This window comes from Crotalus tigris, unplaced genomic scaffold, assembly GCF_016545835.1.
Source record: "Crotalus tigris isolate CLP2741 ecotype Arizona unplaced genomic scaffold, ASM1654583v1 scf7180000017872.366306, whole genome shotgun sequence".
NCBI lineage: Eukaryota > Metazoa > Chordata > Lepidosauria > Squamata > Viperidae > Crotalus > Crotalus tigris.
In genome coordinates this window covers 162,098-185,000 of record NW_024096691.1, presented here as the reverse complement: position 1 = coordinate 185,000, position 22,903 = coordinate 162,098, and the positions used below count along the sequence as shown (strand labels likewise).

General features: G+C 39.9%; 2 protein-coding genes across 10 annotated transcripts in view; one reads left to right on the top strand and one right to left on the bottom strand.

The window, feature by feature from the left end:
* Positions 1 to 8,438, top strand: part of TTLL2 (tubulin tyrosine ligase like 2) — a 14,391-nt gene extending 5,953 nt beyond the window's left edge. For both annotated transcript variants that reach the window (XM_039343784.1, XM_039343785.1), the window contains 2 exons: positions 331 to 368; positions 4,188 to 8,438. In XM_039343784.1, coding sequence (XP_039199718.1) covers positions 331 to 368; positions 4,188 to 5,836 — 1,687 coding nt within the window. In that variant the 3' untranslated portion in view covers positions 5,837 to 8,438. The remainder of the gene's footprint in view (positions 1 to 330; positions 369 to 4,187) is intronic.
* The window catches only part of LOC120308143 (centromere protein J-like), a 38,016-nt gene continuing 20,915 nt past the window's right edge, over positions 5,803 to 22,903 (bottom strand). For all 8 annotated transcript variants that reach the window (XM_039343774.1, XM_039343773.1, XM_039343770.1 and 5 more), the window contains 8 exons: positions 20,601 to 20,712; positions 20,328 to 20,431; positions 20,025 to 20,153; positions 19,114 to 19,200; positions 17,254 to 17,394; positions 10,699 to 10,783; positions 9,437 to 9,557; positions 5,803 to 8,632 (listed from right to left, as the gene is read on the bottom strand). In XM_039343774.1, the coding sequence (XP_039199708.1) occupies positions 8,446 to 8,632; positions 9,437 to 9,557; positions 10,699 to 10,783; positions 17,254 to 17,394; positions 19,114 to 19,200; positions 20,025 to 20,153; positions 20,328 to 20,431; positions 20,601 to 20,712 (966 nt within the window). In that variant the 3' untranslated portion in view covers positions 5,803 to 8,445. The remainder of the gene's footprint in view (positions 8,633 to 9,436; positions 9,558 to 10,698; positions 10,784 to 17,253; positions 17,395 to 19,113; positions 19,201 to 20,024; positions 20,154 to 20,327; positions 20,432 to 20,600; positions 20,713 to 22,903) is intronic.

Sequence of the window (22,903 nt, the reverse complement as noted above, 5' to 3'; positions counted from 1 at the left end):
TATTCCATCTTTGGAAAAAAAAAATTGAGCTAAATCCAGAATGAGCAGTTCCTCCGCCCTAAATGATGGAGCATGGGTCATGATATCACAGTATATGTTTCGTCATTTTGGGTCCCTTTGTGATTAGAAAGAGATACCTAGAAATGGTGGGGAACAACCAAATCCAGATGTGTTGAAGTCATCAGTGATCATAAACCTACTAGATATAAAGCTCTTTCAGCCCCATAAGGTGCCAGGTCATTCCCATTTATTAGGCTGATTTGAATATTTTACACATTTTTTTTACTGTCAGATACTGACAGATAATCATTTACTTTTACCTATTTACAGTACTGAAAATCCTGCTGAACCAAGAAGCCCAAGGAAAGGTACTTTTGATTTATTTAGTTTTAACATTTCATTTGTGTCCTTCACAAGCACATCTGCTGAAATCTTCTCAAGCTAATACACAATTACAATTAAGGAGAAAAGCCTGCTAGGCTTCCCAATGCATATCCTGTCAGTTGGCTATACTTGAAATAATATTATTTCATCATTTCTTCTTGTGCTGGTAGAACTCAGGTGAAGCCTCCTAGAACAAGATGGATGGATGGATGGATGGATATTATTATTATTATTATTATTATTATTATTATTATTATTATTATTGATAGACAGACAGACAGACAGACAGACAGACAGACAGACAGATAGATGAGTCTATCCAGGGTATCTAAAATGGTTGACACAATTCCTCTGCAGCTCTTCCTCATTGCATCTACAGTAATGTCTCCCCCCTCCCCGTATCCCCCCATTTCTTTCACACATCTAAGCATGGAGAGATGGAATATGTAACTCTCAGATGTTATTGATCTCAGGTCTCTTTCAGAATGACCAGCAGTCAAGGAAAATGGGGGATTGTATTCCAATAATCACCTATCCCCATCAAATAAATGATAGCCCAAGCTATACCATTTGATCTTACTTGTAGAATGCAAAACACACGCACACAAGTTCTGCCTTTAGACAGAGCATCTATTTTGTGTCTTATGTAGCTGGGCAGGTAGTCCTCAGTTAACAACAGTAACTGAGATCAGCAAATCTATTGTTAAGCAGCATGGTCATAAAGTGGGAGGACCCTGCAGCTCATTATGGTTGTTAGGCGAATCATATGTGTGGTTAGGCAAAATATCATGTGGTTGCCATTTGCAGATTCTTGCTGTCTTCCCCATTGATTTTGCTGTTGGAAGTCAGCAGTGAAAGTCACAAATGGTGATCCCATGATTGCAGGATGCTGTGAATTTTGTAATGGCTGTGATGCTGCTGCAACCTTGAGGACTGGCCAGAAGTCTCCTTATTCAGCACTGTTGTAAACTTCAAAACGATTGCTGAACGAATGGTTGCTAAACAAGGTCTACCTAGTACCAAGAAAACTTGCCTAGATACTATGCATATAAATGGATTTATTTTAGTTGAGTAGAGCATCTTGCTCTAACATAGCTCTGGCAGATATGACTGAAAGATACCAGCCTGCTGACAAGTTATCCTAAACTTCCAATTCTAAGCTTACATAGGAATTCTTAAAAATATGAACTCAGCTGAACAAAAATGTGATGTAACTAAATATGCAAGGATCAGTTGCAAGCACTTTAAACCATGAGGATTTCAAGAGCAAACATAAAATCTGGTAGATGTTTGTTTTGCTGTTGGATAACCTATAATAGGCTGCTGCCTGTACTTTGACAACCAGGAATACTACTGAAATAGTTTAATAATAGAATATTTGTTTCACTGTATAATACAGCTATAGTCTCAGAGCAAACTAGACATGTCAGATAATATCATTGGATGTAACTGTTGTTACTCAAATAACAGTTTAAATCAAGGATAAATTATAGCAATAGATAAAAATAAATCATCCCTATCTTGGTCCCTTCTGGTTGTATTGGGCTTCCATAACTAGCAGACTTGAACTTGAACTCAGCAAAAAAACTGGTAAGGTATTAGCCAGATTAGCCAAGATGAAGCCATTTTACCCAACTTGCTGCTTTCTGTCAACAGAAGAAACCACATTCTCTGTAGTTTAAATTCTGGGTTTCTTCTATCTGCTTTTCACTTGGCTTTGCATATGTTACCAAGAGGGACTTGGTTTGCTTAGTTATTGACATGTTTAACATTCATGTCCAGACAAACTTTAGTTCTCAATGTAGCTGACCCCCAAATTCCAATAAGTATGGCTGGGAATTATGAACATTGGAGCCAAACATATCTGTAGGACACAAGGCTGAGAAAATATGGCAAAAAGTACTCCTTTTAATGAATTACTCCTTGCAGACAGCTGGTCATTTGCATTCTTTTAGAGAGTCATTGAGGCCACCTGGAGGTTTATTTGTGTCATCAGGGTCACCTGAGTAGTGCAAATTGGTATGGAGCCTTCTTGTAACTGCTGAAAGGACTGTGTTGTAAACAGGAGATAGATGATGTTCTCCCCCCCCCCTTGAGAGAGAGCTGTTCAATTTTGACTCTCTCTCAACAGAGGGAAGGGATACAACATCACCTATCTCCAGTCTACAACACAGTCCTTTCAGCAGTTCCAAGAAGTCTCCACACCCATTTGTACTACCTAGGTCAGTGATGGCGAACCTTTTAGAGACTGAGTGCCCAAACTACAACCCAAAACCCACTTATGCATTGTCAGCTGCCGGGTGGGTGTGGCCCATTGGCTGAGCATGGCCCATTGGCTGGGCGTGGCCCATTGGCTGGGCGTGGCTGCGGTGGAAACGGCAGACTGGGTGGGACTAAAAAGTTCAATCAATCAATTCCAACTCTGCAAGATCTTTTTTTTCCCCGCGAGAAGTTGAAATTGACTGATTTTTTTTTTGTACACGGCGGTGGAGGCCTAAAGCAAAAAGGTTTTATAAAACCCAGCTGAAGGCCTAGGACTGGGGCAATAGCGCCTGTGCCCAAAGAGAGGGCTCTGAGTGCTGCCTCTGGCACCCGTGTCATAAGTTCGCCACCACTGACCTAGATGACTCTGACGATACAAATAAACCTCCAGCCTCAAGGACTTTCTAAAAGAATGCAAATGACCAGCTGTCTGCAAGGAGTATAAATCCTTCCATTCCCCAGCATCCAGTCAGAACTGAAGAAGCTTCTTGGATGAGAAGCAAAATGTCTTCAAAGAAAAACAAGAAAATCTAGTTGCCTTGTGAAAAAGCACCTTTGGAATAACTATGACCTGAATGTCTGAGAGTCTCCATAGACAAAGTCAATGGAGAAGCTGGCAGTAAAATCAAAATTACAGTCATGTGATGTCTCATTTAACAATCAAGTTGCTTAGCAAAGGAATTGTCAATCCCAATTGTGGTCATTAAGTGAGGACTACCTGTATATCAGTGTGAAGTAAGGAATTGCAAACTTGATGAAGATGAGTATAGCTTATGATTCAGACTCTTAAATCAAAAGTCATTGTTGTTATTATTCACGGCTGCTGGTCATGATAGGCATATGATACTTAACAAGATTAGGAGCAGCAGGCCTCTTAATACTAGCCCCAGGGGAAAATTAACAAAATGGCCTTACTGACTACACGTCCTGTTTGTAGGCATTTGGCTGACTATATTGAGTCAGAATGTTAAACAAGATATTCTTCTGATTTTAATTAATAGAGTTCTTACATTGTAGCAACAGTAAGAAATTTGGACTTCTTTTTGGCAGACAGCTAGGAAAGGAATCCAAACAAAGGACCTGGTTTATAAATATGTCTCATATTTCAATTATCCAATTAAAGCCAGTTAGGATGGGGAAAAAAATCAGAGTTTAAGAACAAAAAGTGAATGTAGATTGCTCATGATTTGTTCTGGTTTCAGAGTCCTTATTCCCAAAGAAGATGGTCAAATTGTTTCCTATATTTTCACTTAATTTTGAAGACATAGGTTATTTTTATACTATCTGGATTGAAAAAACTTATTCTGAGATTAGTTTATAGAACATGCAGGTTTTTTGCTCCAAACTTGGCAATTTCAAGATTCCTCATGGCTAGCTGAGGAATTCTGGGAGTTGAAGTCCACAAGACCTAAGGTTGCCAAGATGGCAGACCCTTGGCCTAGAAAATATAAGATAGCAATGCATTTTTTTCGTGATATCATAATTCAAATCAATTGAATGGATTGTTTCTGTCCTACTATGTGCCCCTATTAATTTTGTAGGAAGTAAGAGTTCCACAACAGCAAAAAGAGTTGAGCTTGGAGGCATCACCAGGCCACTCGTATTCCGGCTCCATGATAGTGTACCTTCATTAGTTCGTGAAATTTTATTGGAACGTGGTTGGATTGAATATGATGAGAATGAACAAGATAATGAAGACTGGAACTTGTATTGGAGGAATTGCCCTTTCCGGATGACAGAACACCAGAGCATCAAACCATGGCAGAGGCTCAATCACCATCCAGAAACCATCAGAATCACTCGGAAAGATTATTTGGCAAGACATCTGAAACGCATGAAGGGAATTTATGGAACCACCCTTTATGAGTTCAGTCCAGTGGCCTTCATCATGCCCAATGACTATATAAAATTTATAACTGAGTACTCCAAGGAGAGGCAAATACCAGGAAAAAAGCTGAGTTACTGGATCTGCAAACCAGTTGATAGGTCTCGCGGGAGAGGCATTCTCATTTTTCAAGACATTAAGGATTTTGTTTATGACTGCATGGTAATTGTGCAAAAATATATCAGTAACCCTTTGCTTATTTCCGGATACAAATGGGACCTCCGTATTTATGTTTGTGTTACAAGCTTTTATCCCCTTACAATTTATATATATGAAGAAGGACTGGTGAGGTTTGCAACAGAGAAGTTTGACCTGACATCCCTTGACAATATTTACGCTCACCTGACAAACACAAGCATCAATAAGTTTGGGCCATCATATAGAAAGGACAAAGAAGTCATTGGCTCTGGTTGCAAATGGACTTTTAGCAAATTTCGGGCCTATTTACGGAGCTGCAGTGTTGATGACCTGCTCCTGTGGAAAAGAATCAACCATATAGTCATTCTAACTTTGTTGGCCATCACCACTTCAGTACCATTTACGTCCAACTGCTTTGAACTCTTTGGGTTTGACATATTGGTTGATGAGAAAATGAAACCCTGGCTTCTCGAAGTAAACCACAGCCCAGGTCTGCGCTTAGACTGTGCCAGTGATGTCACTGTCAAAAGGAAACTGCTCCATGACATTGTTGACTTGCTGAACTACAAGGAAGCTGATACTTTAAGAAAAAGCAGAGGGGCCAATCGGAGGCTTTCGTGCTTCAGCCAGTCACAATATTTGCTGACCACTCAGTCAGAGGTCCCACTGGATTTCCTGGCTTGTGGGAAAGGAACCAAATCAGCAACAACTTCCCCTTCTCCATCACGTTTGCAGATCAATAAAAGAACACCCACGTATGGCAGAACAGCTAGTGCATACCCTCGGAAAACTTTGACTTCACAATTGCGTGAAAAGATGCACATGCCCCAAACACCTATCCAATCGAAGCCATTATCGAAAAGCAGACTGATGTTAAGAACTAGTCATTCGCTATGTGAGTCTGTGCAGTCCACACATTGGTTTAACTCACTAGAGTTCTACACCCACAAGCCAACTATTCCTCCTTATTTTCTCTCAGATAAAGACCGACGGCCATTCCCTCGTGTAGGTGATTTTATCCTTATATTTCCTTTCAACGATGCAGCACTTGAAGCATCTAAGAATGGGATGAATGTCAAAAGTGTAATACAGGAAATCCATAAGTTAATAAGTAAAGAATTACAACCAGAACATCAAAAATTAAATAAAGCTTTAGTTAACCAGTAGACAAATGGTTTGAGCAATTCTATACTCTTTTTTATGAAAGAGCTTGAAAATTGATGACAAAAATATAATGTGTGCCATTTCTATACTAGACTTCCTCAACCTGGTGCCTACCAAATGTGCCAGACTAAGGCCTATATTTCTTAAACAATAAAATTAGTAGAATCTAACACATCTAGCAGGCAGGAAATTTTGGAAGTCTCTCCTATACACTTTCAAATTTTCTTTCTTTCTCTTCCTTTGAAATAATTCTCTTCTCAATATAAGTGCAAATGTTGGAAAATTTGCAATGATCTCCTTCAAAATATTATATTTATACAAATAATGGGAACGAAAGAGATAAAATATTAAGCAGGTCATTCAGTTTATGGCATTTGAATCAGTAAACAGTACAAACAAGTAATGTACCGGTTGTACTAATATATCATTGTTTAATTTTAAAAAGACTTTTTGGCCACTTTCAATTTGTATTCAAGTTTAGCATCAAAATTACAAAAGTGAAAGCAGAAGGTCAAATAGTCTGTTTCCCTTGAACATGTCAAAACTATAGAAGTCTTTTCTGTGGTCTAACATAGACATACTCATCTACATATTCATCCTGTCATTGAAGGACCCACCCAGGATCCAAACACAAGATGTGACATCAGATGAGCTTTCCCCAACTCAGCACTGTCTGTATGAGTTGGATTACAGACCACAGAGTCTTAGCCATGCAAGCAGAGGTAATACACATTATACTCCAACAGTTCTAAAAATCACCAGTTTGGAAAAAAATGTATCCCAGGGAAACAAACAAATAAAAAGACAGTTGAGTGACAGGGAGAGTCGGACACAGAACTCCTGAAAAGTACACAACTTAGTACCTGAATTTCTTTACACAGCTGGAAAAATATGGATATGCACCCCTGAAGAGTGAAATCTATCTGGATGCAAATGTTTATCTAGATTTAATTTCACTGGAGCATTTATGGCATTTCTGTAACATAGAGTTTATTTTCACATATGGCACTTACAAGCTGAGTATAAAATGAGAATTCATAACATTAAAACTTCATTGGAGTCCTATTTACTTGTAGATTTCTAGAGAGCTCCATTATACTATATAATTTCCTGAAGAGAATTTTACCAACTCAGCCACTCCCTTTTGGAAAGGGAGGAGGGTAAAAGCTATAGATAGACATATGACATCACTGAGACAGAATTTCCATTGGTAGGCAAGGCAGTTGTTCATCTCAGTTGTGCCTGATATACAATATTTTTTGCCACAATTAAGTGAATCACTGCAAGTGTTAAGTGAATCATGCAGTTATTAGGTGAGTTCAACTGCCTCCATTGACTTTGCTTATCGGAAGCTGGCTGGGAACGTTGCAAATGGCAAGATCCTAAGATGCTGCTGCAAACACCCAAATTTTGATCACATGACTGTCGGGATCCTATGACAGTCGTAAGTGCAAGGACTGGTTGTAACTCACTTTTTTCAGTGCCATTCACCTTCGAAAGGTGGCTAAACAAATGGTTGTAACTCAAGGATGACCTTTGCCTTCCTGTTCCATACACACAGCTTTTTCATTTGGCAGCTACTTACTACTATTACTATTACTAGCCCTTCTAGCTCCAGAAATATGTATTCTTACTGCTGCCTTTTCACAGGTTTTAAGAGTCATTGGCCCACCCTCCCTGGCTGAAAGATGTATGTTCTGGCCAGTATGAATTTTAGCTTGATCTCATTGTGATTTGTAAACCACTGTTTATGGCTTGGCATGTTGTGAAATCCAGTCAGTTATGATCAATTCAACAAACCCTGCCTTAACAAATAATGGCTTGGCTAATCACATAATTCTCAAAACTCAGATCCTGGGGAGGTAATCCTGATCAGTTCAGAAGTGGTAATATTTTAGAAAAATAGTTTATGTTAAAAAGAAAAACATCTTCCTCAGGATCCAGACAGGAGTGGGGCAAATGATAAAAGATTTGCAACACCATCACCCAAATACTATGGCTTATGTATTTCCATCAGACCTTAGGATACAACTGTGTCTGATGATGTTAGTATATATGTGTCATAATTTTGATATAATGTATTCCACTTGCTAGTGGTAGCTGCAACAGACTATTTAGAATACACCATATTTTAGAGTTATAGCGGTTCTTGATTCTTCATCACATCTCCTCACTGCTCAAACAAAAGGGTTTGCAGGCTTTCGCCATGATTCCAGAATTCAAAGAGGTGGAAGGCGTTCCTTTCCACTTCAGGCAGATGGGGACGACCATTCTTTCCACCACTCTTTCAAAAATAAATTCATATTGAACATTTCTGTAGCTTGGGGTTTTTTTAAAAAAAAATGCTGATTATGTCACTGTTTACATTAATTTGTAGCAAGCTGTACCCTATTTGTATTGTTTATATTTGTTTACATTTTGAATTTTAACACTGATCTGGAAACACTGCAAATAGGAGGGTTGTAAGGCCACCATTTAGGGCAGGGATGGGGAACTATGGCCCTTTTGTGACTTGTGGACTTGTGAGCATGGCTGGCTCAGGAATTCTGGGAGTTGAAGTCCACAAGTCATAAAAAGGCCACAGTTCCCCACCTCCAATTTAGGGGAATGCTTCACTCATCTAGAATAAGTACTTCCTTGTCATTCTGGATCTGAACCTGTTCAGGAACATTCTTGGTTTCCCATTGTCCATTAGCATACACAGTCTTTACAGTACCATCAGGATACTCTCTTCTTTTTGACCCAGAAGCTTGGATCTCCTTTTGCCCGTTACGAAAGTAGATGGTTTTCTCTCCATTTCTGTAAAGAATTAAAAAAAAAATATCTCTGGCTTCAACAGACTTAGAGTCAAAGCACTTACCCAGTCTAAAGACAAGGAATTCCTGACCCCAGGAATAAGCATCTTTTGTAAGTTTAGTAAGCCAGCCAGTAATCCAGTTGGCTATCAGACAAAGATACTTTATTTAACAGGGATTAGCTAGGGTTCCTCAGAAAAAGTGTAACAGGAATGAAGCACAGGTTCTGCCTAGCTTAAAATCAAGAATGGCTTATATGTAGTTTCAATTTATGACCGGTCGCTTAATGACTGTTTGAAGTTACACCAGATCCTCCCCCCAACACTACTTATGACATTGTTTCAAAATTCTGACATCATCTCTCTGAGGTCATGTGACTGCATTTTGGGTGCTCAGCAACCAGCCCGGATTTACAGCCATTTGCAGCACCCGGTGATCACGTGACCGTGATTTATAACGTTTTTGCCAGAAACCAGCATTTACTTCCGATTTCCAGCAAAAAATGCCCCATAACCAACAATGGGTTTGCTTACCAATGTCCACATTCATTTCTCAACCACCACAAAAAAAGTTATAAAATTGGGTCTGGTTATGCGGTGACCTGCTTCATGACTGCAATTGAGGGGGAGGCCCAGTTACGGTCATAGGTTGAGGACTATCTATATTCTGGTCTAGTCAGGACACATATTGCAGCAGAAAAGGCTACTAAAGATCTGCTCTACTTTAATAGCTCCTGACAAATAAAGCTGATGTGTTGACTAGGTCAGTACCATTGTCTTCTGTATCCAGTCTATATCTCTCTACTTACGTTTCTACTTTAACCACTGTGCCATCTGGGAAAATGGTTTCCTCAAAACCTCCACCATAGCGTCGTTTCACTGTCTGGTTCGGAAAGATGATCTCTTCAGTACCATCAGGATGATACTTTTCTGTTAACAAGGGCATCATTCAATATTCCTTGTAAACCAAATTGCCCAGTATGAACGTATCATGGATAAAAATACACACAGGGAGCCATTATATATAGTGATCTAACAACAGCAGGCTACAACAAATTTCCCATACAGAAATGGTGGCTCATTTGAATTCTAAATCGGCTAAGGCCTCAGTTCCCTAATTAAGGGGAAATTGTTTACATATATCGTTTTCCAAACAGAAAACAGGTAAGTAGAATATGCACAAATAATCAATGTTGTAATATAGCAGCAAGCTGTTATAGATAATGCATGTATCCCAATGGACAAGATGCAGTTCTCCATTAGGAAAAAAAATACATCTTAATATTATTTCATAATCACTTTTTAAATTGTTCCCTCCAACTGTAAGGCTAACACACGAGGTTGCCTAACTATTAACATGAGACATCAAAAGAAGTTCCCTCTTTTAAATCAAGAAAGGTTCAAGAAAGATACTATATCTTACTTTGCAATTGTGACAATGTGCATAATAATCATTACTTCAAATAAAAGAAACAATGTGCCACCTCACAGAAATGCCAGTTTTTTCCATAGTGCCATAATTCACATATATACAGTATATTTCTGTTTAAGAATATTGTAAACATTAAGTTATAAACATTTTTTCTTTTCCTGGAGACAATGGGGAAATTTCTGCTGATTCTAATACAACCAGCATATCATTATAGATTGATAATACAAAGTTTTTTTTATGTTTCCCTAGTATAATCTTATTCCAGACAGATCTGTCTACTGTGAACCGCTCCAGAAATCTCTATTGAAGGGTAATAAGGAAGTTGATATATAAAAAATATGTTACGTCTATCAACCCAATGTGTATCAAGGTCAACACAATTCTTCGGGGTCTATTTTGGTGGGAATTCCATAAAGAGAGTGGTACAGAAACATGCAATTTTTAATGTGAAGTTATATTGCTACTTCTGTCAACTGGACTCCCTCTAAAAGAGATGAAGCCTAGTTCCAATGGCCAAACTAGTTTAGGATCATTTAAGATGTAGTTCAACACCTCTAGTAAGGGAAGAGTAGTCTATTATCTACCACCTAATGTTGCTGAAGAAGTTGGTTTAAAACTTAATATGCCAACATCACATACCAATCTGATCATTAGGAAACTGCAGCACCTCCAAACCATCCTGATAAATAGTTCTGGTTGTCTGAGCATCTGCATAGTAATAAATCTGAAAAAGAGGAAACAAACCTTGGTTGCTTACCATCTCTTCCCCCCACATATCTTGGGCGGTTACAAAACTTTTCCTTTTATTTAATATCTTTGTGACCAAAGGAATACATAAAAGCTAGCTGCATTACTTGCACAGCTAGTTTCCAATGGTGCCGATTTCTTTCCATTGGGACATCAAGATTGGGAATGGAAAGAAAATGCATTGAATCAGCAGCCCATGAATACATCAGTATGTTTAGGAGTGGGGTTGGGTGGAGAAGGAAGAGGAGAAATCAGTATGTTTTTCAATTCAAGTACTTTGCATGCATATGCAAACATAACTTACAATATTAATACAGCAGCTGACCCCGGTATTCTTCAGCAGTCTAATCAAAATGCAACTGCTAAAATTATTTCTTTGTATATAGTAACATCCCTCAAGAACATTTTTTTCCAACCTCAGGCCCTTCAAACTGTCTGTCCTAGGGCTGATGTCTGCAATTCCATTTTTAAATACCTCTTCAGGCATCTTAGTAAGACTGAAGGTTTGTACAGCAAAGATGGCCAGGAGGTTGAATTGGTACTGGCTAGAAGGGGATCTCTGGATTGTTTAAAACAGGTCAGCAGTGATTTCCTATTTTAGAGGACTTAACAAGAGTGCTCACAAAATGGCCCGACTCAAACATTATACAGGTAGTCATCACAATTGTTCAAAGTTATGGATGCGATGAAAAAGTAACTTTTTGATCGGTCCCCACACTTATGACCATTGTAGGATCCCTGTGGTCATGTGAACGAGATTCAGGCATTTTGAAACCCATGGAGTTGGTAGAGAAGGCAGCAGTAAAATCACAATTGCAGTCATGTGAGGTCTCACTTAATGACCACATTATTTAGTAATAGAGTTTCCAGTCCCAATTGTGGTAGTAAAGTGAGGACTACCTGCATAATAATAATAATAATAATAATAATAATAATAATAATAATAATAATAATAATAATAATAATAATAATAATAACCCCCAGTGAGGCACTACCTTGACGTGGTTGTGGGGCTTGTGTACTCTGAGGAAGATGAGAGCTATGCCAGAGGTTCAACCATACTGGACAGGTCTCATCAGAGGAGTCAGACAAAGAGTGTCTCTCCCATAAAAAATATGGTGAGACGTAAATTTCAGAATGCCATACCGGCTCGGACGTCGCCCGGGTTAACAAGGTCCGCACTAGATATTGGAGTTCCTGGATATCTGGTGAAAAATGGGTTACAGGACTCAGGACTGTTGGCTGAGCAACCAGGGCCAGCAGCTGCAGAACTACTGGAAGAAAAGGTGTTTACCCGTCGCAGATACACAGTGATGGAAAACAAAGAAATAATGATCTGTTACTACAGATCAAGTCCAACAAGAAGAGGATATCTAAAACGAATGCACAATTCTGGAAAGAACAACATCCAGAATCAGAAATAACAGAACAGAGACTAGCAGATCAACGCCGATTTATAACACGAAATAAAATATTCACAGAAGCAGAATTGGACGAACTGCAAAGGTTTACCCAGGGCAAAGAAATCAAAGCCTTACCAGAAGTAATTCAGAATGTAGAGGCAAACCAGGGGGAGTTGGCAGTGAAGGAATCTAGCAGAGATATACAACTGTTCTCATTTGGAAACCAGGCACCTCTACCTCAGGAAGAACAAAACCCTCTAACTAAAGAAATAAAAGAATTGAAACAAAGAATAACTGAGCATCTAGAACAGCACAAAAACAACAGAATAAGGCTACCTGCATTGAAGCTTGTTCCAAAGAAACAGCTAGCACAAGCATTAAAAGATGCAAATACTGCAATATCAAGTATAAGCACCAATTCACTGCAAGAAACAAACCAACTAATGTACAGCACAGCTGCAGTTATAACAGAATACCTGGGATGCAAAATCAACAAAGAAGAAAAACAAACAAACAGTGCACCAGAAAAATGGAAGGTTAGACTAGAAAATAAGATCAGCAAGTTAAGATCACATGCAAGCAAGCTAGAACAGATGAAAGAAAAGAAGCTGAAGAACAAGAAGACCAAAGAATACCTAATCAAGAAATACCACTTAGAAACAAGGAAGATCAAGGAAGCACTGGAAATAATAAAGCAACAAATAACAGCTATAGCCAGGAAAATCAGTAGATATGAAGCTCGAATTGCAAACTATAGGCAGAACCTCCAATTTCAATCCAATCAGAAACGTTTCTACCAATCCATCAATGGAGAAACTGCAAGGAATCAGTCAGTACCTGACAAGGAAGAAACAGTGCAGTTCTGGAAGCAGATATGGGATAACCCAAAGAAATACAACAAGGATGCGGCTTGGTTAAAAGAGGTGGATGCAAATAAAACAGAAGTTGAAATGAAAGAACTAGTAATAACAACAAAAATGGTAGAAAAAAGAGCAAAGAAAATCAAAAATTGGTCAGCACCAGGTGAAGATGAACTGCATGGGTTTTGGTTGAAACATCTAACTGTTATACACCCACTCATTGCCAAACAGTTCAACAATATACTACAAGGAGGAGAAATTGAAAAGTGGCTAACAACTGGGAAAACCTACCTAATAATGAAAAATCCAGCAAAAGGGGCAACACCAGGTAACTACAGGCCAATTACCTGCTTACCAACAACTTTCAAATTACTAACTGGTGTAGTAGCTGATGCAGTGCAACAGCATCTAGTTGAAAACAATCTCTTTCCACCTGAGCAGAAAGGAAACCGCCCCAATAGCAGAGGAACAAAAGATCAACTCCTAATAGACAAAATGATCTTGGAAAACTGCAAGAGAAGGAAGACCAACCTGAATGTGGCATGGATTGACTACAAAAAGGCATTTGACTCTCTGCCACATGATTGGATAATAAAGTGCCTAGAAATAACAGGAGTCAGTAGAAACATCAGAAAATTTGTGCAAAGATCGATGGCACAATGGAAGACACAGTTGCAGATCAATGGTGAGAGGCTGGGAGAGGTTAATATCAAGAGAGGAATATTTCAAGGAGATTCATTATCACCATTACTATTTGTCATTGCACTGTTTCCTCTGTCAACAATACTGAATAACTCAGGACATGGCTATCAAACATCAAAAACATCTGCCAGACTATCCCACCTCCTTTATATGGATGATCTGAAGCTGTATGGAAAAACATCATCTGAAATAGAATCGCTGCTCAACACTGTCCGTATATATAGCCAAGATATTGTAATGGAGTTTGGCTTGGACAAATGTGCCACACTTACTATCAAACAAGGAAAAATAATGAAAACTGAAGGAATCAAGATGCCCCACGAAAATAACATTAAGAGTCTGGATGAGGAAGAGTACTACAAATACTTGGGTATCCTTCAAGCTGACAACATCAAGCACACTGAAGTCAAGAAAAAGATTAGAGGTGAATACATCAAGAGAGTGAAGAAGATCTTAAATCCAAACTCAATGGAGGAAATACCATAAAGGCAATCAACACCTGGGCAATCCCAGTCATTAGGTACACAGCTGGAATAGTGGACTGGACTCAAGCAGAACTAAAAGCAATGGATAGGCAGACCAGAAAAATAATGACAATGAATCATGCCCTTCATCCACGCAGTGACATTGATAGACTTTATCTACCAAGGCAAATAGGTGGGCGTGGAATGCTACAAGTACATCAGATGGTTGAAGAAGAAAAAATGGCTTTGGAAGAATATCTGAAGAACAATGATGAAGATGCACTGAAATTAGTATATCAGGAAGGCTTACTAACTACTGGAGAGACCAAACTGGCCTACAAGAAAGACCAAATGAAGAACAGAATAGAGGCATGGGAAGACAAAGCACTACATGGCCAATACATGAAAAAAATAGCTGGGAAAGCAGATAACAATAAAACCTGGCAATGGCTAAGAGCAGGAAAATTGAAGAAAGAGACCGAGGGACTAATTCTGGCTGCACAAGACCAAGCCTTAAGGACAAATGCATACAAAGTCAAAATTGAGAAGACAGCAACAGACAGTAAGTGCCGCCTATGCAAAGAAGCTGAAGAAACAGTGGACCACTTGGTAAGCTGTTGCAAGAAGATTGCACAAACTGATTACAAGCAGCGGCATGACAAAGTAGCAACAATGGTGCATTGGAAGATCTGCAAAAAATATCATTTGCCTGTAAGCAAAAACTGGTGGGATCATAAAATAGAGAAAGTCATAGAAAATGATAAAATTAAACTGCTCTGGGACTTCAGAATTCAAACAGACAAGCACCTGCAACATAACACCCCAGACTTAACAATTGTCGATAAGAAAGACAAAAAAGTCTGGATAGTGGATGTGGCAGTGCCTGGAGATAGCAGAATAGAAGAGAAAGAACTGGAGAAGATAACAAAATACAAAGACCTACAAATAGAAATAGAAAGACTGTGGCAAAAGCAAGCAAGGGTAGTACCAATAGTCATAGGCTCCTTGGGTGCAATCCCAAAACAACTGGAGCACCACTTGAACACCATTGGCATTGACAAATTCGCTATTAGTCAATTGCAAAAGGCAGCCTTATAGGAACTGCTTCCATCCTGCGACGATATCTGTAATACCATCAAACATCCACATCTGCCTATCCCAGGTCCTGGGTAAGGACTCGATAGGTAGACAAAATGCCAAATCCAGTCTGAACATCTGGCTGACTGTGCGATGATCGATAATAATAATAATAATAAAAATAATAAAAATAATAATAATAAAAATAAAAATAATAGGAACTGCTTCCATCCTGCGACGATATCTGTAATACACATCTGCCTATCCCAGGTCCTGGGTAAGGACTCGATAGGTAGACAAAATGCCAAATCCAGTCTCAACATCTGGCTGACTGTGCAATGATCCATAATAAGAAGAAGAAGAAGAAGAAGAAGAAGAAGAAGAAGAAGAAGAAGAAGAAGAAGAAGAAGAAGAAGAAGAAGAAGAAGAAGAAGAAGAAGATTGTGTGATGATCAATAATAATAATAATAATAATAATAATAATAATGATGATGATGATGTTGGAAGGGACTTGGACGTCATCTAGTCCAACTCCCTACTCAGACAGGAAACTCTATACCATTTCAGACAAATGGCTGTTCAGTCTCTTCTTAAAAACGTTCAGGGTTGGAGCACCCACAACTTCTGAAGGCAAATCGTTCCACTGATTAATTATTCTAACTATCAGGAAATTTCTCCTTAGTTTTAGGTTGCTTCTTTCCTTGATTAGTTTCCATCCGTTGCTTCTTGTCCTGCCTTCAAGCGCTTTGGAAAAGCACCTTAACCAAAACAGTTAAAACAAAGAGCTTGCAGAACTTTAGACAGATTAGCAAATGTGGAAATGTTATGAGTTGCATTCAAGTCTATATTGTAGTATTCTTGACCTACTTGTTCTTTAAGTTCCTTAATTCTAATTATTAGACTCTTGTAACTAAACTCCAGCTTGGTGTTATTTTTCTTTAAGCTACATTTGCAGGCCTTGAATTGACCTACTCTTTGGTTCAAGGTATTCAAGGGTTTCATTCAGTTTCTTCTAATCCAACCCCCTGCTCAAGCAGGTAACCCTATACCATTTCAGACAAATGGTTGTCCCATCTCTTCTTAAAAACTTTCAGGGTTGGAGCACCCACAACTTCTGAAGGCAAATCATTCCACTGATTAATTATTCTAACTATCAGGAAATTTCTCCTTAGTTTTAGGTTGTTTCTCTCCTTGATTAGTTTCTATCTGTTGCTTCTTGTCCTGCTTTCAGGCACTTTGGAGAATAGATTGACCCCCCTCTTCTTTGTGGCAGCTCCTTAGATATTGGAAAACTGCTTTCATGTCATCCCTGGTCCTTCTTTTCATTAAACTAGACCAGGGGTCTTCAAACCTGGCCCTTTTATGTCTTGTGGACTTCAACTCCCAGAATACCTCAGCCAAGCTGCTATTTAGCTGGATGGCATCTGTTCTTTCCTTGTGTTATGTTGGTGCCCTGATTGCACAAATGTTTGGCCCTTCTTGGTTCTCTTCTATTTCTATGGCACTATGCCATGCACTCTGTTGTACTCTTGTCTTGCAGCTTGATCAACCAAAGATGCTATCTTTAATTGTACCATTAGAGATTGCCTAGCACAGGGGTCTTCAAACTTTGCCCTTTTATGACTTGTAGACTTCAACTCACAGAATTCCTCAGCCAGGCACGCTGGCTGAGGAATTCTGGGAGTTGAAGTTCCCAACCCATAAAAGGTCCCAGTTTGAAGACCCCTGAGCTAGACATACTCAATTCCTGCAACCATTCTTCAGATGTTTTAGCCTTATGCATTATTGAAATGAGCTTATTATGGAATAAATGTGTTCATATTTTGCTGTAACAAAATGACATGGCCTCCTATTTACCGCCTTTTTTCTCAAGCTTAATCATTCAGAATTCAGCACTGCTAAAAATTTAGCTTTCAAGGAGATAGAAACAAACATACTCACCACTGTCTGATCTGCTAAGATCTTCTTAATATCGCCATTGTAAAAAGTAACAGTAGCTGTCTTTTTATCAGTACTAATTTCCATCTTTGTACCATTGGGGTATGTAGTAATTCTGCGTCCATCGGTAAACAGCTGCTTCACCTTTGAAGCAAAGATCAGTTGTTTGAGAATACACATTGTTCCTTTCTTGTATGGACAAACATCACTCTTAAAAGATCATGTCTCTACTAGTAGATAGTGTTTGGTTCTCTTGCAAACAAAATTGGCTGTTAAATAGTTGCATATGAGTGCTGGAAAAAGCAGGTTACAATAAGTGTATCTCTTTATTCACATGTATGTAAATTCTCTTTCATTCATTTACAGTACTTCTATGCTGCATTCACCCTGACAAAATTTACACAGAGACCAAGAAGGTATCCTTCTCTATTTGTATTACTCGTTTCAATATCTTTCAGTAATGTATGAACAACAATCTCAAGGTTTCTTCAAAAGGCTTTACAGTGGAAAGAAAGAATCCTGCTGCCAGTCACAAATGCTGATTTTATTAGATTCATGTCTGGCACAAATTGCATTATAAATTCAATTTCTCTACAAGCAGCATAATCTGCATCTCCTTGGAGACTTCCAGTCCTGCATGGGGTGCTCCAATTTGCACGTTGATGAATTGCCATATGGCAGAGACATATGCCTGTAATAGTTTAATTTTCGCATTATGTGACTCCCCTTGTACCCAAACCAGCTGTATGGGAAGAAGGAGCACGTAGGAGATCATGCAAGACCTCTCAGAGAGCAGATGGGGAACACACTTCCAACAAATAAATATTTCAGAACATGTGCCAAATGAAACTAATTGCGCAGCACACCCGGTACAATCTCAAATTAAGATTATGTATAAAAGGCAGTTCCATTTTATCCAGCAAATTGAACCTGCATTGTTCTGAAGCTAATCACAATGTTGTTGTTAGTTGCGAAGTCGTGTCTGACCCATCGCGACCCGATGAACAATGTTCCTCCAGGCCTTCTTGTCCTTCCTGTCACAATACCCACATTGAAAGTCCCTACATCTTTTATCTTAAACAGCTTCAGATCTTTCTTCACCTGCAGTTTCCCTGATGCATATTACATTCTTTTCTTTGGGCCCACATTCTTTTCTTTGTTTGTAGCTCAAAATGGATGGGATACATTTTGAACCACCATAAAAGTCAAAAAGCAACAGAGGAGTGAAGATGGGGGAGACATTTGAAATGGGGAGGATGAAGACACAGAATGAATCATATCCATGCGCATATATACCATAGACACATCTATGGAGGTTCTTAGTCATCCAGGTCATGGTTGTCCCAATGGTACTTTCAAAAAGGCAACTGGACTTTCTTGATTTGATCTTAATCCTATACACTTCCCACCAGTTAGAACCAACCATCTTGGATGAGGAATGAATGTTGTCAAGAAAAATCAATAAAATCCAGTTACCTTTTTTGAAAGCATCTTCGGGAATACCATACACACAGACTTCACAGTTAAGTCTGTGATTTGCACTAACAAACTTCACTATTCCTCTTGGTCTCATAGATGAAAGAGAATAACAGTTGATGTCAGTATCAACCACGCACAGATATGGTAGCAGTGAAGAAAGGTACCTTGTCTCGTTGTAGTCTATGTCCAGTTAACAATGATTTAGGATTTCAGTAAATATCTTGAGCAGGTGTGTGTATGTGTGTGTGTCTTTATGTATGTGTGTTCATGTGTGTGTGAGAGAGATGAGAGAGAGAGGGGAGGGAGGGAGAGAGAGAGAGAGAGAGAGAGAGAGAGAGATGTATAACGTTGATTGATTTTATATATACACCTAAAATGCCTTACCTTTCCATCTAGGTACTTAATTTCTTCTTTCACTTCTCCACCAACCTTGCTTTCAATACAGGATGATGCTCTTCTGAGTAATGTTGGCTTTGGGGGGAAAAAACCCATCAGCAATTAAACATGAATGAATTTGGGAAGAATAACTTATTTTACCAAAACCAATATCCAAAGGACAAAATATTTCCCCAAAAGGAGGTGGAGGAAATAAAGACAATAAATCATAGGCAAACCTGATATAAGACTAACACAGAAAAACTGTGGATGAAGGTGAAGGTTTGTTCTCCGAGCTTGTGCGTCGGTTTCCGAACATTTCGTTACCAGGCTAGTTCATCGAAGCCTGCAAGGAATTCCATCAACAGATACATTGATCTACAACTAGCCTATGAACCCTTCAGAATCCAAATCAATTGCACAGCCAACAGGAGACAGTACCAAGCCACAACCAACTCATGCAAGCCCTCTCTCCCCTTCCTCAGCAGTTCACCTTCCAATGACCCTGACCTGATGTAATCTCCCCATCACAAGACCCCTCACCAGCCTCCCATTGCTGACTCACTCCAGACCCACTGATTATTCACACCCTCTAATGACCTGACCTGAAGTAACCTCCCCACCACAAGACCCATCACAAGCCTCTCTGATGATTCACATCTGACCCATCACAAGACCCTCACTTGACACACCCACACCTGAAGCCCTTATAAACAGAAGAGCACTGACACAGACATCCCCTAAACGCCTCTGAAGATGTTACCGAGCCTGGTAACAAAACATTCAGAAACCAACTCACAAGCTCAGAGGACGAGCCTTCACCCTCCTTCCAAATATATCCATCATCCCAGGAAAGATGCTGATTTGACAATAGATGCATAAGAACGAAATGTAACAGATGAATCCTTAGGGGCCCTAACCTTTTTTTCAGTCTTCTCCAATGTTGAAAGATTGCCTTCAGGTGTTTTCCTTCCATTTGCAGGGACACTCTGTGGCCTAGAGGCCTTCTTGAACCTTTGAGCCCTTTTATGGTCAACATTCTCCATCATCTGCAGAGACATTAAGCAACTAAATCACTTGAGAGGATGAGAAACCCACCTTGATTTGACCTTTTGAGGAAAAGAAGCATATCCCTTGGTTTTGGAGGGTGTTATTTTAAAGCAGAATTACGGAAACATTCTCCATATTTAAAGATAGTGTTTAATATTTGTATGTAAACATACCTGGAGTTCCACATCAGTTAAGGGTGTGGAGTTTAAAATGTCAGTATTTAGGCTGTTTGAAAATGCTGCATCTTCTGAAGTACCTGAGGTGGAAGAGCACACGCCTAAAGGAATTCAAATATCGATAGGTTAAAAAGCTTAGCGACTTACACAGTAAAGCACAGATCATTCAGAACCCATTTTTAAACCAATGCAGTCTGTTGCTGTTAGCTAGCAAAAGGAATCCACTCTTCAATTACTAGATGCCTCCTTTTTACACATACAGTATCTTACCTTTTACATACAAGGATGGAACAGTATTCTTGTTTATGCACCGGTTAGACACCGATATGGGTGTGTTTCTTCCATGGTTTTGTTGTTGGTCAGAAGTGAACCGAGGGGAGGCCTAGAGCAAAGAAACAATTTTTTAACAAATAAAAACATTTTTGCATACACTTTTACTTGAAACGTCTAGATCAGGGGTGTCAAACTCAATTTCATTGAGGGCCGCATCAGCATTGCGGTTGCCCTTGGGGGGCCGGGTGGGTGTGGACAGGGTAGGTGCGGCCTACTGGGTGGGCATGGATGGAGTGGGTGTGGCCTACTGGGTGAGTGTGACCAGTTCTACATTGTTCGCGTCAAGGGTGCCTGTGGGGGCCTGGGCAGGAGTGGGACAGATCTGAGGGTCTCTGGCAGAAGGAGGTGAGACCAGGGCAAGTGCCAAGACATGGTCCACTGGAGGAGCCTCACTGTTCCTCTCAGGCCATGCGGGGGGGGGTTATGGAGCTAAGACTGAATACGTTTCAGCATAGATGGCCACCACAAAATTTTACATTGGTTCCTGGCTGGTCTGGGCCAGGCCCTAGGCAGAGGGGGCCGTTCTCTCACTGTTTCCAGGATGGCTTCGTGGGCCACATGAAACCACTTCACGGGTCGCATCTGGCCCCCGGGCCTTGTGTTTGACATGTCTGGTCTAGATGTATAAAGAGTTGTCCACTTTCAGTGAAAGCAGGGCTGACACAAAATTAACAACAGTAGTTATATTACCATTATTCAGTGTGATATGTTCTCAAAGTCCCAGCCAGAATATTCAGTTCTTAAAGTTGTTTCCCAACTATTTTATCAGGTAGGATAAAGCTGTTCTAATCATGCAGATATTGGGGGTTTTATAGACGATCAGAAGATATATTCCAAAAAGGAAGACTTTTGTGTTATTTCCCTCTATATTGAGGACCCAACAAACAGATCCTAAAGACCTTTCCACAATGAGGCTGTGCCAATCAGAAACTGGCACCATGCCCCTGAGGCTTATGTAGAGAGCTTCAGTTCTAGAGAAAATGACACAAATACAGTTTTACCAGGTTTCCTCTGGATCTTCAAGGCAGGTGAATCCATTGTTTAGAACTCTTGCCTTAACCTGCTTCTGCAGCTTAGATGTTCTGCCCTTTGCTGTCATCCTGGCATGGCGACACCGTGGTGTCTTCACCCTGCCCTCCCTCCCTCCCTCCCTCCCCAAGTGCTCAGAGAGGTTGCTGTGTCACTCAGCAGAAGGGCAGGCCAACGTTTCTCTCAGCTTTAATAAAAAAAAACATGGTGAGGGAAGAGCCAACATTGGGATGGGGCACTTTTGTGCTCCCTGACTGGCCAGAGGAAGGACACTGGTTGGCTCAAGGTGGGGTGGTGGTCTACAACAGAGGATCCCAACCTTTTGGGCACCAGGGACCAGTTAAAGGGACAGAGGTTTTTCCGTGGACCAGAGGGGGCGTGGTTTTGTGTGCTGCCTGCATCCTGTGGATGGGGCTTTCCTTATTTGTGCTGGCATGCCGCGGCCCGGTACTGGTCCACGGACCGGGGGTTGGAGACCCCTGGTCTACAACGAGGAAGAAAGCAGGGGAGAACACTCGTGCAGCAGTGCAAAGATGCTGCGGAAATAGGAGGGATGAAGCCAATAAAGAAGTGCCTCAGTCAAAGCAGGCAATAATCTTCCTAGTTTTCCTCCTCTTTTTGAATTTTTATCCATACGTCTAGAAGCCAGCCACTTAGAAAAGCTTATGATACTCTCCAACCCTATCAGTGTATCAGGTAGTCCTCAACATACAGTACAACAATTCATGTAGTGACTGTTCAAAGTTACAGTATTAAAAAACTGACATGACCATTTTTCACTCTTACAACGGTTGTAGCATCCCCCTTGGTCATGTGTTCAAAATTCAGATGCCTGGCAACTGACTCATATTTATGACAGGTTGCAGTGTCTGGGATCATGTGATCCCTTTTTGCAATCTCCTGACCAGCAAAGTCTATTGGGAAGCCAGAGTTGCTTAACAACCAGTTGTTACTAACTTAACAACTGCAGCGATTCACTTAACCACTTTGGCCTGAAAGGTCATAAAATGCAGCAAAATTCACTTAACATGTGTCTCACTTAGCAACAGAAATGCTGGGTCAGTAGTGGTCGTACACTGAGGACTACCTATACTATTCTCAAGATGTCTGAAATAAAAATCAAAAACAGCTAGTTAATTAGAATCCATAAGCTTGGAAGAAGGGCACAGCGTGATGGCATTCTGGCATTACATTCAACATCTGCAGACAAG